Source organism: Carassius auratus, chromosome 21 (assembly GCF_003368295.1).
Source record: "Carassius auratus strain Wakin chromosome 21, ASM336829v1, whole genome shotgun sequence".
NCBI classification, from domain to species: Eukaryota; Metazoa; Chordata; class Actinopteri; order Cypriniformes; family Cyprinidae; genus Carassius; species Carassius auratus.
In genome coordinates this window covers 9,843,927-9,862,017 of record NC_039263.1, presented here as the reverse complement: position 1 = coordinate 9,862,017, position 18,091 = coordinate 9,843,927, and the positions used below count along the sequence as shown (strand labels likewise).

General features: G+C 37.1%; 2 protein-coding genes across 2 annotated transcripts in view; both read right to left on the bottom strand.

The window, feature by feature from the left end:
* Positions 1 to 450: 450 nt before the first annotated feature.
* On the bottom strand, positions 451 to 5,359 carry LOC113038093 (uncharacterized; the record flags this gene model as incomplete). Its single annotated transcript, XM_026195296.1, has 2 exons — positions 451 to 2,525; positions 5,290 to 5,359. Coding segments are annotated over 2 exons (888 nt in total), but the record flags the coding sequence as incomplete, so codon positions are not given.
* Positions 5,360 to 13,668: 8,309 nt separating this feature from the next.
* Positions 13,669 to 18,091, bottom strand: part of LOC113038411 (A disintegrin and metalloproteinase with thrombospondin motifs 2-like) — an 85,343-nt gene continuing 80,920 nt past the window's right edge. Inside the window, exon 22 of the mRNA XM_026195784.1 lies at positions 13,669 to 16,384. Within this exon, the coding sequence (XP_026051569.1) occupies positions 15,552 to 16,384 (833 nt within the window). The 3' untranslated portion in view covers positions 13,669 to 15,551. The remainder of the gene's footprint in view (positions 16,385 to 18,091) is intronic.

The following is an 18,091-nucleotide window of genomic DNA, read 5'->3' as shown; positions in this document are numbered from 1 at the left end:
TATGAGATAAAATAATACACTTATATAAAATAACAACATACAGCACATTTTTTTAAATAATGGCATAACATTACAACAGATAAACAAATAAATATCCAAATAATGTAATAAACTAAAACAGCACTGAAAATGAATGCAATCTCTTTTGTTGTATGAATCATACCTTAACTGCAGCATTTTATCACTGTAAAGAATTTTCATGTCAAATTGTAGTAGTTGCACCTTTAGAGGGCATTATGCTAAACCGTAATGTCCACTAGCTTTTCCTGTTGATCAATACAAGATTTAAATAGATATAAATAATAGATTGTAAAAGTCATCAGGTTAACAGGTTTAGTCTGATGATCAACATTACAGCTAATGGAATAGACTACTAATTGTCTCAGAGGACTCATTGTAATTTTAATCTACTTGATGGAACGGGGAAAAACACACAGAATCCATACATAAAACACAGACATTTTATTAATTTAAAAAAAGTGAGAAAAAAAAGTACAAGGTTGCTGAAAATTTACAAACAACAGATATTTCCTTTTCTCATATGGTGTAATATACAGTTTCCCTCAAACCATTACATCCATAATAATAATTTAAAGAAGTTTCATATGCATGAATACAAAATAATTTACAATTTCACATGCAACCGTACTAATTCATCTTTTAATAGTAAGACAATCTCAGAATACTGAAACACCTAATCAAAGCAAAGAAAACAGGATTTTCTGGGTGTGCACAAACAGTCTTACATGATAACAGTGCAGTTCTACATTGGCCTTTTGACGTAGTTCTGAAAATCAAAATGATGTAGGTCAGATTTTTCATTGTATGGTCTGTTGTTTAACAAAGGTGATTCCCAACCAGAATTTAATTATTTATCCTCCAACCGGACTACCTAGTTCACTCTTAAGCTGATATTTGTGCTTGCAAGCTGTTACACCATGCTCCATTTTTTAAAACTGCGACACAAGGGCCTGGGAAACAAACATGATAGCCATTTTCAACATGACAAATTTTGTCTTTGTTGTCAGAAGGTGGCAGTGAATTATTAAAGCTTTTTAGCCTTTTTGTTGCGAAATACCAGTGAACGAAGAAGTACTTACTCAAGATATCATATAGAAATAACAATTGGACATAACATCTCTGAACATATTCATGGTGGAAATAGGTCCTAGTCCTAGTCCTAATCCCAGTATTTTCCTAAATAAATCTTCTAAATGTCATCAAATGTTTGATGATATTTCAAGGAAGCATGGCATATTCATTCTGCATCACAGTAGCTGCCCAATATGCAACTTTGCTAAAAACCTGGATCTTGCCAGCCAAATATAGTTGTGGACACAATGAGATTCTTGTTTATGAATATCATGGATTGCTGTTATCATTGAGTTTCATATATTAGAACTGCAATTTTGATTATGTTTTTTTTTTTTTTTATCTCACCAAACAATGTTAAAGGCATCCAACATCAATGCATTTATTGATTACGACTGGACATTACTGTACTGATTCAGTCATCACTGACATTCATTGTAACTCTACACTATGGTGTGCTATCAACACGGCACCATCTATAGGGTCACAAGTTTAGAAATACATCAAAAATGTATATGCATATAAACCTGAAGTGCAAAGTAATAATTCCACAATAATCCACATTACTCTATGTGATATTCAACCTTACCAGAAATAGATTCTGGCAGGCGTACATTACTTCTCGGCAATGGCGGGCAGCATGCATGCGCGAATGCGGGCTTCTTTCCATGCGCTGCGGCACTCTGAGATCCAGTGGGACACTATGGTCTGTTTGTCCATGCAACGACTGTTCTTTCCCCTCCAGCCAGCAGGGGCGCCATCAACCTTGTTGGGAACGCCACTACGTGAGGCCAAACTGCCTTCATCCAGCTTCTTCCTGCTGAGCGGTGACCGCTGCAGGACCGTCCCCACAGGGACCGTCTCAGGCAGGCTAAGCTCTGGGCAGCTGCTTTTCCGCTGGGTGTCAGGCGCAGAGGAACAGCATGGGAAGGTGTCGCTGCGTGGCCGGCGCGGAGGAATACTGCTCCTTCTGGTGGAGAGCGCTAGAGCACCTCTGTGGCTGTAGAGGTACTCCAGCGGATCTGTAGGGCTTGGGATGTCACCTCTGCATCCGTTGTCCTCCTCTGGGGCGGCGTGAGCCTGCAGAGGCTCTGACGGAGCAGATCTGATGGAATCTTTCTCTTTATGGACTTGTTCAACTGTCTGGTCGCTGCTTATGGAGGTATGGAGCTTTGAAGACTGCAGATGCTGATGCAGCCGGTGCAGTCGTAGGCAGGGCTTTGGGGAATCCAAAGGGCCGATGGAAAGGATGTCATAGTCGGGCTCATGTAGAGGGAAGGTGGGTCGGGCCAGATGGCAGATGGAGAGGAAGTAGTCCTGTGTGGTGGTGTGTTGGCTGTTGGTCTGGTTCAGGTCCTGCACCAGCTCCTCATAACCCTCCCTGATGGTGGGAAGGCCACGTTTAGCCAGTAATCTGGACCTGGGACGCATGACTGTAAAAGTGGAAATATTGGGTCATTAAATAAATACCTAAATGATTGGAAAGGAAAATCATATATAAGATTTTTTGATAACATTTTACAAGAATGTCCCGTAAGTTAAGCAACACATTTTCAACAGTATTTATTAATACTTGTTTATGTGAGAATTCAACAGCATCAAGAACTGGAAGATGGAGGACGAAGAAGTGCCTGGACTTTGGCATTGTGTGTTTGCACAGCTTTTTAAAATGGTGAGTGGCTGTGTTTTGAATGACAAGCATTCGGCCAAACAACATATATTTACACCACTGGTAGTTCCTGTTGTACTGAGTCAAATGAATTAAGGGCTAATTTAGTCCCCCCTAAAAGGCTTTCCTATGTAACTAAAATCATTCCCAGTTCCAATCACGACAAAAAGCGGTAAGGACCTACTACCCTGCAAATAACAGGAACCCGTTGCAAATTCTGCCCTTAGATTACATGGATTCCTTTGACTAAGAGTTATTTATGTATTTGATATGCAAATAACTAGAACCACTCATTATATGTTAACTCAAATATACACGTTACAATGTTCTGGTTTATGATATTAATATTAGTATCAATCCTCTTACAGTTTCTGTTTCTCTTTAGGCGTTTAAGGCAATTTAAGTCAATTCATGAAACATAAATGAAACCCCTTTAATTCTCCTGATCTAGGAAATTTAAATCTCAGAACAATACAGTTTTCTCTAGGCACCCATAACAACATACAGTATATTTGCAGTTTGCAAAAAGCATACAAAATCATTCAGATACACTTTACCTAAAGTATAACAATGAGCTATACATTTGTAACAGTGTTTATCTTTGTAAACGTGTTTATAAAAGTACTGTTAACTGTTGTTTATAATACCTTGGGACCATTAACTATTATTTAAAAACACATTTTTTTTAAAATAATGTATTAGTAGGCCTAAATGTTGAAATTAACGTGAACTAAATTCTAACAAACATGTCCAGTTCACCAGCACACACACTTTCACTCACAGACCTCTAATGCATCTTTTGTTGGCTTTGACATTAATAACCCACATTATTGCTTAATTCATTATTAAACAGCATAGTTTTTGATGTTGTTATTACCTGCCTGATCATTCCTTATTGATGCTCTGTACAGTAAATGGCAAAAATCAATGTTTATAATGGGAGGGATTGGTTACAGGAATACGTGCAAGCCCAGTCTCCATAGCAACGCCTCTTCCCATCACATCCCAGCCTGTGCTCAGATTTCATAGCAATTGGAAAGCACACACACACACACACACACACACTGAAACAGCTCCTCCCCACACCCCCACCACCCCATGCCCAAATAATCTCCCCTCTTTATTGTGGCAGACCAATGTACACAACCAAGCACCGATTCCCAGCCTTTCCTATTTTCAACTGTCTGACGCTGCCTAAACCTGTTTGGATTTTCCCAGTCCTCAAATGTTCATATGACAATCCATTATCACAAGACAAAAAAAGCTCACAATATACTTCAAGATCAAAAGCAATATAAATCAAGATATGTCTTACACAATCCAATACGTTGGGCATCTGGCATTTGACATTTCTGACGACAATTGATGAAATTCAAAGAAACTCTGGACATAATCCTAATGAATCAGAACCTAAAATAGATTTCTAATCTATTCTGGAATTGTGTCATATATGAAGACCATCAAGGATGATGTAACCTTCGTTCTGGTTTCTATTGAGGCCAGTGGTGCGTGTCGTGTCCCACCTGAGCGGGGTCTCTCCGGCTTCCTGGAGCTGCTGTGGGTCTCTTCTTCCTCCACTCTTCTCGTCTCGTCTCCTCTTCCCTGCTGCTGCCTCCGCTCCCTGCCTCAGCTCAAAACCTCCAACTGCTGCTACACACACAAAAAATAATGATTTTCTCCCCCGTCTCTCTCCCTCCCTCTTTCTCTCTTGCCTGTTTGCTTGCTCGCCCTCTCTCGTGCGCCTCACTCTCTCTCCTCCCTTGGTCAGGGCTAAAAATAGCACCTTCATTCCCGTCCCCGTGGCTGTAAAGAATCATTTGCAAAATGGATTTCACTGATGTGGTGGGGAGAACGAAAGAGGAGAAGGGAAGAAGTTGGTAGGACAGTGCAAGGAAAAAGAGTTAGACAAGACAAGAACACCCCCCACATCTGTGATAATAAAGAGAGAGTAAAAAACAAAACAAAAAAGAAATAATAAAATAAAATAATAAAATACCCAGACCCGATTGATACTGAGTTTCATTCCTGATACCAAAGCAGCATTTTTAATAATGTATAAATTATTTTTCCAGCATTGCTGTTTTTTATGAGGAAGTAATCAAGTCAATTTATTACTGATTTTAGAGATATAACTCTATTTTTGACCTTGGTTCACTTGGTGTTCTTATCCTGAGTGAAGAGAGTTGTTTGTACAGCTATATATAGCTCCATCTGCAGGTATATTGAGCTTTCAATTACCTTTTATCATGTCCACGTTGCAATCACACGTTGGAAAAGGGCAGTAAACTTGTGAGCATCAATGTAATAAACAACACCAACGTACTGGGTCGATTCCCCACATGTGGTGCCTCAAATGTTTACAAGTGCATATACATTGTATGTGTGAATGAAAACTCAACAAAAATACATAGAGAAATCTGTTGTATACTGTCTTTCTCAAGCCAGACTGATCTTGAATTAATCTACCTGTAAACCTACCAGATATACAGATTAAAATATGACAGAATTTGTCGTGCAATGTCCTTTACCTGTTATTGTAGACTGTTGTTGTGTATATTCCAGAGTCGTTGAGTGAGCTGTTGCTGTTATCGGATGATGCCGTCAATATAGACTTCACAAGACTGTCCTGTTTAAACCACAAACATCATGTTCACTCTTAAAAAATGTTTGTCTGAGAAGGAAGGGTGTGAGAAAAAGAGAGAGGGAGTGAAAGGGAGGGACGTGTCGAGAGGGAGGAGGTTGTTTTGAAGGTGGAGCAGTTTGGAAATCAGAACATTTTACAGAGCAGCCCTATTAAATGTAATATAATCCTTTTCCATTTATCTGACTTCTGGTCAGAGGTCATATGAAAAGCATTTCAGTCTGCTTGAATAAATTCACTGCACTCACAGCAGTGTTATTTTAGTATCTTTGTGATAGTGTCTATTAATCTTAACATATATTAATATAACATATATTTATTTTTATATTTTCAGCATTCATTTTAATTATTTATTTTTATTTCTTATTTCTTTTGTTATTTAGGTACACTTTTATTTAGTAGAAGCTGAAAAAAAAATAAGCTAACTATTAAGCTAACTAGAGCTTTGACTCAAGGATGGACTGGGCTAGATGCACCGAATTATTCAGGACATAGATCTCTATGAAAACATACTGCGTAGTGTCCTTTTAAAGGAACATTGCTCCAATCAAAAATTCTCTCATTATTTGCTCACCCTCATAGTGCACAACACAACGAAGTCTCCACAACACAACAAGATCACCACAATTCAATGCATAGGACTACTTTCATTGCACTGTGCTAATTTTGCTGTGTTTCGGCTTGTTTTTTTTGTGTTGTGCTCATTTCAATTTCATATTTTTTTTTCTGTTGTGTCGAATCATTGTGTTGTGGCTTGTCTCCATCGTGTTTCAACTTGATTCTGTTTTGATTTCTTGATTTCTGTGTTGTGCTGATTTTGTTGTGTTGGGTTGCAACATGTTTCCTTTATGTTGCAGCTTGTTTCCTTTGTATTATGCTAATTGTGTTGTGTTGTGACTTGTTTCCATTGTATTGCAGGTTGTTTCGGTTGTGTTCTGCTAATTTTGTTGTGTTGCAGCTCCGTTGTGTTGTGACTTGTGTGCAATGTGTTGTACTAATTTTGTTGTGTTGTGGCTTGTTTACATTGTGTTGCAGCTTGTTTCAGTTTTGTTCTGCTAATTTCGTTGTGTTGCAGCTCCGTTGTGTTGTGACTTGTGTGCAATGTGCTGTACTAATTTTGTTGTGTTGTGGCTTGTTTCCATTGTGTTGCAGCTTGTTTCAGTTTTGTTCTGCTAATTTTGTTGTGTTGCAGCTCTGTTGTGTTGTGACTTGTGTGCAATGTGTTGTGCTAATTTTGTTGTGTTGTGGCTTGTTTCCAATTTGATGTGGCTTGTTTCCATTATGTTGTGCTAATTTTGTTCTGATGTAGCTTGTTTCCATTGTGCTGTGCTAATTTTGTTGTGTTGTGACTTGTTTCCATTGTGTTGTGGCTTATTTCTGTTGTGTTGTGCTAGTTTCATTGTGTTGTGACTTGTTTCCATTGTGTTGCACTTGTTTCGGTTGTGTTCTGCTAAATTCGTTGTTGTAGCTCCGTTGTGTTATGACTTGTGTGCAATTTGATGTGGCTTGATTCCATTATGTTGTGGTAATTTTGTTCTGTTGCAGCTTGTTTCCATTGTGTTGTGCTAATTTCGTTGTGTTGTGAGTTGTTTCCATTGTGTTGTGCTAATTTCGTTGTGTTGTGACTTGTTTCCATTGTGTTGTGGCTTGTTTCCGTTGTGTTGTGCTTGTTTCGCTGTGTTGTGACTTGTTTCCATTGTGTTGTGGCTTGTGTCCGTTGTGTTGTGACTTGTTTCCATTGTGTTGTGGCTTGTGTCTGTTGTGTTGTGACTTGTTTCCATTGTGTTGTGGCTTGTGTCCGTTGTGTTGTGACTTGTTTCCATTGTGTTGTGGCTTGTGTCCGTTGTGTTGTGCTAGTTTCGCTGTGTTGTGACTTGTTTCCATTGTGTTGTGGCTTGTTTCCATTGTGTTATGTCTTGTTTCCGTTGTGTTCTGCCAATTTTGTTGTATTGCAGCTTGTTTCCATTGTGTTCTGCTAATTTCATTGTGTTACAGCTTGTTTGTGTTGTGCTAATTTTATCGCATTAACGACTTGTTTCTATTGTGTTTCCGCTTATTTCTGTTGTGTTCTGTTAATTTAGTTGCGTTGCAGCTTATTTCCATTGTGTTGTGACTTGTTTGCAATGTGTTGTGCTAATTTTGTTCTGTCGTGGCTAATTTCCATTGTGTTGTGCTAGTTTTGTTGTGTTGTAGTTTATTTCCATTGTGTTGCGGCTTGATGATATTGAAAAAAAAAAACACACAAAGTGAACATGATAGTAATACATCACCAGTTGTAACTGATTCTGAAGTGAAACAATACGTTTGAGAAAAATACTAATAATTAAACTGTTTTAACGAAAGCCATCACTTCAGGCCAACTGTTATATGTGGGTTGGTGAGAAATATTAATATTTACAAATAATGTTTTCATTTGTCTATGCAAAAATGTTATGTACATCTGTGAGAGTGTTAAGTGAGTAAATGATGAAAATTTCCATTTTATGCAGATTATCCCTTTAACCACCTTAATATCATTAATAAAGACATAATGTTTAAATGGACTGCTTTTGCAATAAAAACTGAAAATCAAAACTTTAGTGAAACTCATGCCTCTGGAAATCAGTGCCTCAAATATTCAGACACCAACAGACCAAGCTGGGCGAAATACAGCTGAAAAGTAACATGAGTGTATGCAGTTCCTCCACTTCACTGTGACTGGCTGATCAATGCAATAATTCACACCTATTATAAAGTGAAAAATGCACCCATTCAGAAATCAAGGTGTTTTTAGCGAATACTCAGCTCAAGTTCAATCTAAAACTCCACCTTCATGCCTGCGACCATGTGTTTGTGTGTGTGAGTATAACCAAAAGCTGTTTTGGAGGATGGAGAAAGATGAGAGAAGGAGTCTAATAATGAGAATAATAGTCAGAAACCCAAGGGTACAGAGTCTTCTTGCTAAATAGGTCGAGTCAAATGAAAGAAGAACAAAATGAGTGACAAGAGGGAATACAGAAGAAGTATGGAGCTTTGTAATAAAGACTGTAATAGCACAGGCAGTGAGTGCAGAAAGACAGAAAACCATGGCAACACGTGTGCGAATCATGCTAGGAATGAACTGTGTTGGTCTCAATGAACTGCAGTCACACCGAGCTGATGTATTCTCATACTCATCTAGCCATCTTCTGCTGACAGCCACTCTCAGCAATAAAGAGATTCACACCTTCCGTTCATTTCCAGCACAGAACTGAATCACATGTGATGATGGCTCCCATCTGCTCCAAGAGGCAAAGATCAGATTTTAAAACTGATCCATGGCGTTTTCACTTTTAAAAACTTCTCTGCTTAATATGCAGCTGTCACGCTATGGTGAATTAAGCGCACGAAGAAGATGATCAAGTCAAATAATCTTGAATTAATCGACAAGAGGGTAAATCCACGATAGGCAGGCAGGTGACATACGTAGGAAACATTCACAAAATACATCAATAATACCGGATGAGGGAGCATTTTTTATAAATTTATTATTTATAAATAATAAAGCAAATGAAGATAGCCTAATGAATGAGACACACCTGAACCAAATGACACAATCAATGGGAGACAGAAAGTAGGTCAAGATAAACACATGGTGAAAGAAAATACTACATAACCGGTCCATAGGACTGACAGTTCAACCTCCTCTCGCGCCGCAGAGAAAAAGTGAGGGATCGAGGGGGACTTAGGAAGAGGACAAAAAAGTGGATGTGGGATGGTAACAGGGGATGGCAAAAGGATGGCAGGAAGGCAGGCATACAATACAGGGGGAGGTTCGGGCAGAGGATGGACTGACGGGTGTCCACGGTGGAGCCGACACAGAGAGGAGCCATGGTGGAGGAAAGGCTGATGAATCCAGTGGGCCCACAACGAATGTTGTGCCAATCGGCGGAACCCGCACTGCGGGACTAATGCCTGGAAGAAGAAGAAGATATCAACCAGACCCTGAAGCTTTTACTCTGAGAATCGGCAACATGTCAGAAGTGCCAATATACACAAAAAAGTGCAGGTAGATTAAAATATAGGAGTGCCCAATTCAATCACTGGCGCTATTAAAACATTACATCATGTTCAAACTGCCAGATGCAGCAACAATGGGCCAACAAGTAAAGTGAGTTTAGGGGTGATACTAACTGTTTATTTCAATAATAGGACACATAGGAAGTAGGAAACCTGTTTGAAAACAGTGTTCTACTTCTTTAGGTGTGGCTAGTGACTCAGAAATCTCTTTATTGCAGTTCCTTTGGTTTCTGAGCCAACTGATAAACAGATTCACACTGTTTACCACCAATAAAATGTATTTTAGTTTTACAAAAATTATATGATTATATGTATAAATGAATGTGTCATCTGATGTTAATGAAGAGTTTGATCATCATAACATAACAATACCATGTCAAACACAAGCCCTTTAATGGGATAGGAAGTCACTTTTATTTATTTTAATAACCATAATCTTTAATAAACAAAACTCTCAAAACAGACTTTGCAATAATAACCCATGTGTGATTAATAATATGCACTGGTTACACTCAGCTTACCAATAATGTTTAGTTAAGTAGTTTAAATCCTGTATCTAGCGATGTGACAGTACTCCAGATCATAAAAGAAATAGTAAATAAATGTTAACCCACATACTAACATTTCATCAACAGTTTTTTTCTTGTTCAATTTGTTTAGAATCAAATCTGAAAAAGCGGCTGTGTGCTTAGATGTTTCAATAAACACGACACAGCAGAGCATTTAGATGTACCGTGAACTGGAAGGTCTGGTTTATGAGTAACTGTGCACGTCTTCTGCAGCACGTGTAACCTGTTTATCACGTGCAGGATAGCGACCCACTGAGATCCTTTGAAAAGATGACCTTTATCACTCACCCACAGTACTGACAGCTTGTTTGGTACTAAAGATTTTTTGCTCTCAGACGACACGATACCTTCAATGTCTTTCTGTTCGTGACTGCTGCATCATCTGCCTGTCACTTTAATAAATAAAGCGTGCTTCATGTGATCTGGCATCAAAGGCTTTGATGGAGCTACATATGGCAAGCCGAAAATAGCGTAGCCTCCTTTGATACTTGCTAGTTATTTTTGAAAAACATTTTTTTTAAGCTGTTGAATCAATAATTAGCTGTGTCTCAAATACCTACTTAGCTGACTATCTAGAACATTTTAGGGCTTTGGTGTTTGTTCATCAGATTTGATACATTATAGCAGTCATTTTTTTTATTTACAGGTGTCACTTTCAAAGACAATGTTAAGCTTCTCTGTAATTTTTCTAATTGATTATTTTATTTTATGTTTTTTTTGTGGTGCTAACAGATCATAGATCTATAGATTTTAAATCTATAAAACTTACATAATTAATTCTATACAGAATAAAATAAGGCTTTCTAAAAGCAGTCTTTCAATAACAACAACAATAATGACTGATGACTAGTGAATCATTTATGTATAAATGCATGTACAAAAACTACATAACTCAGATTATCCGTTTAATAATTAGGGCAGTTTCATTTAGGATCTCATTTAGAACACTGAACTGTGGTGGTATATTCCCCTGAGTATCAGATATAATTAAAGTGTTAACATTGTAACCAGAACTCACATACTGTACATTCACATCTGACAGCTGACTGAAGAGCATTTCTTTTAATTACAGAACGTTTCACTTTAAAATGAATTTGATTAACTGTTGGACTGTGTACTGTGTATTGTGAATAATAGTAAAATAGTAAAATAGTAAGCTTGAAGTTGAGAATATTCTTCTTAGTTAACACCGCATAATGACATTACTGTGACTCCAGCTTGGACAACATTTCACAAAAAAGGTTTAGGTTAATAATAGAATTTACAATTAAGTATCAGTATTTGCACATTTATAGTTTCTGAACATGTGCATAGTTAATGTGTGAACTTTTAGCATAAATACTAATGCAATTTCCATTCCCTACCATTGGAGGAATGGTTTACTCCAATCAAGATGTAGAATAATTCGTTTCTTCATCTGAACAGATATGGAGAAATTTAGATTTCACATCACTTGCTCACCAATGAATCATCTGAAGCTGTGTTGATTACTTGTTGATTTACTGTGACGTTTTTATCATCTGTTTGGATTCTCCTTCTGACGGCACCCATTCACTGCAGAGGATCCATTGGTGAGCAAGTGTTGTAATGATACGTTTCTTCAAATCTTTTCTGCTGAAGAAACAAATCTCCACCTTGCATGGCCTGAAGGTGAAGTCAGTCCTATTAGTGAAGAAATGACTCAGAGATGTTAGGGCCGGTTCATAATGGAGTCACTTTCTTCTAGCAATAAAAGAAAATGTGGCTCAATTTGTTGACAATTTGTACGTTTTGTTAACATTTTGAGGTTGGCACAGTTGATTTAAGAGTCCAATTTGAGCATGCGAATATCCAATGTCTAATTATTTGAGTTGCAAAAACCTTCCAAAGAGATGCAATGCGATTTGGTCACAGCATTTTAAAGCTAACATGATACACAAACAGTAAAATTACATAACAGCATGTTACTTCACATAAACACAGAAAGCAATTTACCCTAAAAAAAACACCATTAGTTTGCTAGTATTCAGGGTTCATTTTAAGTAATTCTTACACAATGTGGTTATATAAAACGCCACCATGCAGAAGTGTGCGTCGGTTGAAGGGAGACAGAATAAGGCCTCAGGGTTTTAAAGGATTTGTTTTTTTTTTCCACAACTGAATAATTCAGGAATTTTTAAGACAAAGTCAACTTCAGCAGAGCAGGACACGCAATGGAGTGACCATTAAAGTTTCAGTGCTGCTCTCTGCAGTAAGAAATACAGGCATGAAATATTGATTGGGCGACATGAATGGGTTTTGTTTGTTGTAAATGTTCTGTACATACTGTATGTGAGTTGGAAGCATGTCAGAACATTCCTGTTGATGGTATATATGCAGATTAGGAGGATCCATACACAATTATGTTAACAAGCTACAATTTATAATATGTCAACAGTGTGCCCTTTCATAATTTGTGGTCATATTTCTTACGGGTGATGAGCCATACAGTTCTACTCAACTGCAAGCTGCTGTGATTTCATACTCAACTTTTGTTTGAGAACTATTAAAAGGCCATTTTAATAGCTTTTCACAATACTTTCATTATATTTTCTTATCTTGTGAGATATTTCAGTAATATCGGTCAAATGGGTTTTGAATAGGTATATTAGTAGTTAATAGTTCATTTTAAAATAACATAAAAATAGTCACAAAAGCATCATATAAAAATCAAGCCAAACATTAGGACTAGAGACTCTACAAGTTTTATATACTTTGTCTGATATAAATAACTATCTTCCCTAATGGAATACAGGAAATCCATTTTTATATTTCCAACTTAGTGTTTGCCACGAGATCACAATTGTTAAATGCAGATAAGGTTTATTTTTGTCCTGTTTGTGTTTTCCACAACGATAAGACAGTCATCTGATATGAAGGCCGTGAGGAAATTGACATATAAACATGTGTCACGGGGCAGCTTTGGTAAGGGACATTTTTAAGCTGCCCGCTATGTTACTGTGCACAATTACAAGGTCACTTTATTACACACATCATTAATCTCTATGTATTGCGATGTTGGCTACATTATGATAATAAAATGAGACAATATTTCAGCTTTTAATTGCCTAGTCCTATTATTTAATTCAGTGGGTAATGCTGCTATTACTGTGGTATTCAGAGTAAATATGAAACATAATTTTATATAAAAGCTTGTTTGTAATGTAGGACTAATATAATAAATCTAATGTCTATTAGGCTGTAGCCAGCAGCACTGAAAGTTTGATAGTTGTGTTGACTTTGCAGCACAAAATAGGCAAGTTATTTTTGTCAGGCCTTCATCGTTTCATTTGTCTAATGACAAGGTTGCTTTAAGGTGAAAACAACAACTTTGAGACCTTGACCAACCAATAGTAGGAAAATATCAGTTAAAGTTACAACAAAATAACACTAAACTGCCATCTGCTGTGTGCAACTATAATAATAATAATAATAATGTGTGTGTATGTATGTGACCAGCTTAATGGTAGTTTATGCATGCAGATTGAAACTAATCTCGAGAAAAGAAGAAGAAGAAGAAGAAAAAGAAATCCAATACAGAGAGAAGCACTGCCATCTTGTGGCCATCAGTTGGTTTCTGCTTAAAATCACTTTTCCAAACTTCTGCTCTTCTTAACACACAGCTGGAATGAGACCAACACTGTTAGTTCATTTGCAGCTTTATTAAGTGAAGAATGTGATGAATCAAAAATGCCTACGTCCACTTGTACCCCTTGAATCAAGAATGTGGACGGTCATGAATGAAGAATGCAGATGTCTATTGCATTTGTAATGTACACTGATTTCTCAATACAGTGTTTGGACAATGTAGAGGAGATATCATAGTATTGGCTCTTGGATACGTGTAGGATTGTCACTCATGCCGCATGCACAAAAAAAAGCGCAAAGTGGTCTAATAAACACAAAGCGGCTTTGGGAGAAAGCACAGGTACTTCAATAAATACAAAAAATAAATTCTAGCTCATATTTACAACATTTACGAAAGGGATTCAGATCTGTGCATTTATTAAGAGAGAAGCCAGATAAGTGTTTGCAGGAAATAGCCATGTGGTTACAGAATTCACGTTTTGTTCCAAAATGTCAAGAGATGACCGGCAATCCCACAGCAGTCATCCTAATGGGCATCCATCTGTGTTGGTTCTTCCCCATGTAAACATTGCGACACATTTGCCTGCTGCGATGTGTCTTGCGGTTTACTCAGCATATTGCTGAAGTGCGAAGTAGTTTATATTCCATTATGCCGCAACTAGCTGATTTACATTTGTTCATTTAGAAGAAAATGAATATTCCTGAACACATTACCACCCCCGAGGAGAATGATTTTTCAACATAAGGTTTGAGTATCCAAATTTGAAGTGCTATCAAATACCATTGTTTTACAAATTTCCACACATGAAATTCAATCTTTTTCAACAGGAATCAACACAATCTGGAATTTCGTGTAGAGACAAAATATTTCCTAATACAGATTCAACGCACTGATCAACAGAATGCTGCTTGGTTTAAAAGTGACTTCTGTATGAACTGTGCTTCACACATTGCTACACTAATGATGATATAGTAGACCTCTTTGTATGTGGAATTTCAGAGAAATGCAGTTGTTCAGCTGATTTTCATTGGCAAAATCCAGACATTTCAACAGGAATCTACACAGCTGGGAATTTCATGAGGGCAAAGGATTTCTGAATACAGATTTTGCCCACAAAAGTAGACTAAATTTCACAAGTGACCATACCTTTACACAAGATCCATGTCCCTTCCAAAAATAAACCATGGTTTTATTGTAGTAAAAGTGTATTAACCATGTTGTTTTTTGACGTATTGATTACCATTTGTATAACCACAGTTTTACTACAAATACTATGGTTAAACTATGTTTAGTGTAGCATTTTATTATGGCATAACCATAATCATGTTTTTATTTATGTTAAAATCAGTTCATTTTCGAAGGGAGTCCTTGGGCAGTTAGCTTTATATATACTGTTCTGTAATGCAATTACAGGTAAGATGACTTAAAACTTTGGACAAGATACACCAAATGTTGAAACATCATTCTCCTGATGACAAAAAGCATTGAACCAGATTTTTAGCTAGTCTTGTTTAAGCTGGTTTTCGATTCTGGTCAAGACTGTGTTCAGCTGGTTAAGCTGGTCTGAACAAAACCCATCTAAAACGAACAAACCAGACCATCTTTGACCAGCAAACCAGCTTGAGCTGATTTAACTATGTTTTCAGCTGGGCCAGTAAACCTTTAAAAGTGAGATAATGACAAACAACACAACTTTTCGTGGTATGTGTGTGTGGTAAATCCCTGGGGCAATGTCATCTTCAAAAAACCCAACCAAACATGACTATGGTCAATTTTATATCCGATCAGATGCCTTAAACAGACACTACATGAAAGACTGCGATCTGAGGTTATTTCCTGTCAAAATATTGCAAATGCCAAGAAAGAGTGTAGAGGCCGTAAAACCACTTAAAATATACTCACAAAATACCACAGGGATAAAGAAAAGGAAATGTATCAGTCTCCTGGTTTTCGTTTCAGTCTTTGAAGCAGGAAGTCCCGTTGTCTTTTCTCCGCAAGAAGCTCTTGAATTCTTTTATTGTGCGTTTTCTCACGGAAGGGCACTCGATTTCTGGGAACAAAGTGGTTAAGTGCGGCCTCGTTCGGATTGACAATCCTGTAGGACACGTCGATGGAGTTATTCTCCTTCTTGTCTTCCGACCGATGGAGAGTGATTATGGCAGGAGGGCTTGTTGTTGCAGTAACGTTAGGTTGTAGTGTTGTCTCGATGTTTTTATTCTCAGGTGTAGTTTTATATTGTGGTGATGTTGGCCAAGGCTCTGCAGATGATGAGATGGACTCTGACGATTGGGATTCTGAGACGTGTTCGGTTGAGACGTCGCTCCAGGGTTCATCCTCGTAGAAGGGGGTGCTGGTTTCCTCTTCATACTCGAGTGTGCTGGGGTGCTTCGTGTGCACAGTGACAGAACCAGTGGTGAAAGGGACTGTGGTTGCTGGTTTTAGGGTTGTCGGATTCACAGTGGTTGTGTAGCCCCAAGAGCTGGGCTCTGTGCTGATGTTTCTCCATCTGCTGACCGACGGTGTGATTGTTGTGGCGGGCTTCTGTGAGGTCCTGTACAGCTGTGTCATGCGAACGGGAGCCATTGCAGTGGGAGTTATGTTAGGAGTGACAGTGGTGTACATCCTGGGTCTAGTCAGGTTGAATTCAGAGGAGTGGTTGCCCGCTTTGCAGGACTTGCAGCACATCTGCCTGTAGCCCGGGTAGGAGCAGTACTTACTGAGAACTTCCCTCTGACAGAACACCGACTTGTCTCCTTTACAGCGGGACCCTGAAAAATAAACCAACAGGATGATCAGTGTAGAGTTACTGATGTCAGTACATTAACGGGAAATAATACAAATAAAAAGATTAGAAAATAATAATAATGATAATAGTAATATGTGAAAATGAAAAAGCATGCATGACCCTGGCAGACAGTTATGGACTTCAATACAAAAATAGTAGATTAAAATAAATATATAAATGAGTATTTGAAATATAAACATGAAAAATGCATGCAGCAGCGTGACCCTGGCAAACAGTGATGTCTTTAATATATTTAAAAAAAAAACTATATATATATATATATATATATATATATATATATATAATATTATATATATATATATATATATATATATATATATATATATATATATATATATATATATATATATAAAAATTGATGAAATTTTCTAATAAACCATTATATATAAATTAAGAAAAATTCATAAAATGTATAATATAATATAATATAATATAATATAATATAATATAATATAATATAATATAATATAATATAATATAATATAATATAATATAATATAAGAAAACAACAATGAATTCTAAAAAAAAAAAAAAATGTAAAAAAAATGAAGTAAAACACCAGGAAATTAGGAAAATGCGATATGGAAATAATGTTAGTCTAAGCAAAATGGCGACATGAAATGATAGAGCACAAATTCAGAGGATTTAAGTATTTAGAATATTACTTGACCCTTTATTCCCATAAACACAGCTGACAAGAAACCACATTAGTTACACAGAGACTTCCTGTCAAATATAGAGCAAGTACAAGACAACACATACAACTTTTCTGAGTACAGTGTAAACTGTTTTGAAATGTCACACCATTCACAGTTTAGTAAACACTTTGGTTAAACATCTCAACACCATCAAATCCATTGAAAAACAGACAACTTTGAGGAATATAATTATAAAAATGGAAATGGCACATCCTGGGTTTCATTTAAACAACCACATACTGTAACCGTAGGTAATGTAGGGAAATGCTACGCTCTGGAATGAAAGAGTTGTGACAAATAAGACCTACAGGGGCCAGCATTCAGCAAAGATCTGACTACAGGCCAGACGCTGCCTTCAACACGCCATCTGAAATCATTTCAAACCAGTTTTAATTACAAATAAGTCCAGATGTGAGGTGTTTTGAATATGTAATTCCAGAAACGGGCTGGAAGAACAGTCTAAACAAATGCCACCCTTCAATGTAAAGCTCCTATCAAAGTCTTTTTCAGCCTGGACCCTGTCACGTTTATTTCAGTAACTGGACAACTGGACCTCACACGCCCACGCACACACACACACACACACACACACACACACACACACACACACACACACACACACACACACACACAGTCAGATACTTTATAATCCTTTAAAATATCATTATAACTTTAGATACTCTTTTAAACATGATATATACTGTATACATATTTCAAATCATTATTTTTCAGGCAAGGAAACATGGCCTGTAAGCTCAAAATACATAGATAAATACAATATATTACTTTTGTTACTGGTGTAAGAGATAACAGTCATCGAATATGTTATTACCATTACTAAGTATACTCAGCGTTATTTTAACATATACACATAATTGCTGTATAGTTTTAAAAAAGGCCTTTAGACATAGTCTCATAATCGCTATAGCTTCATCTTTCCACAGACAGCAGTGAGAGACCATGATACAACA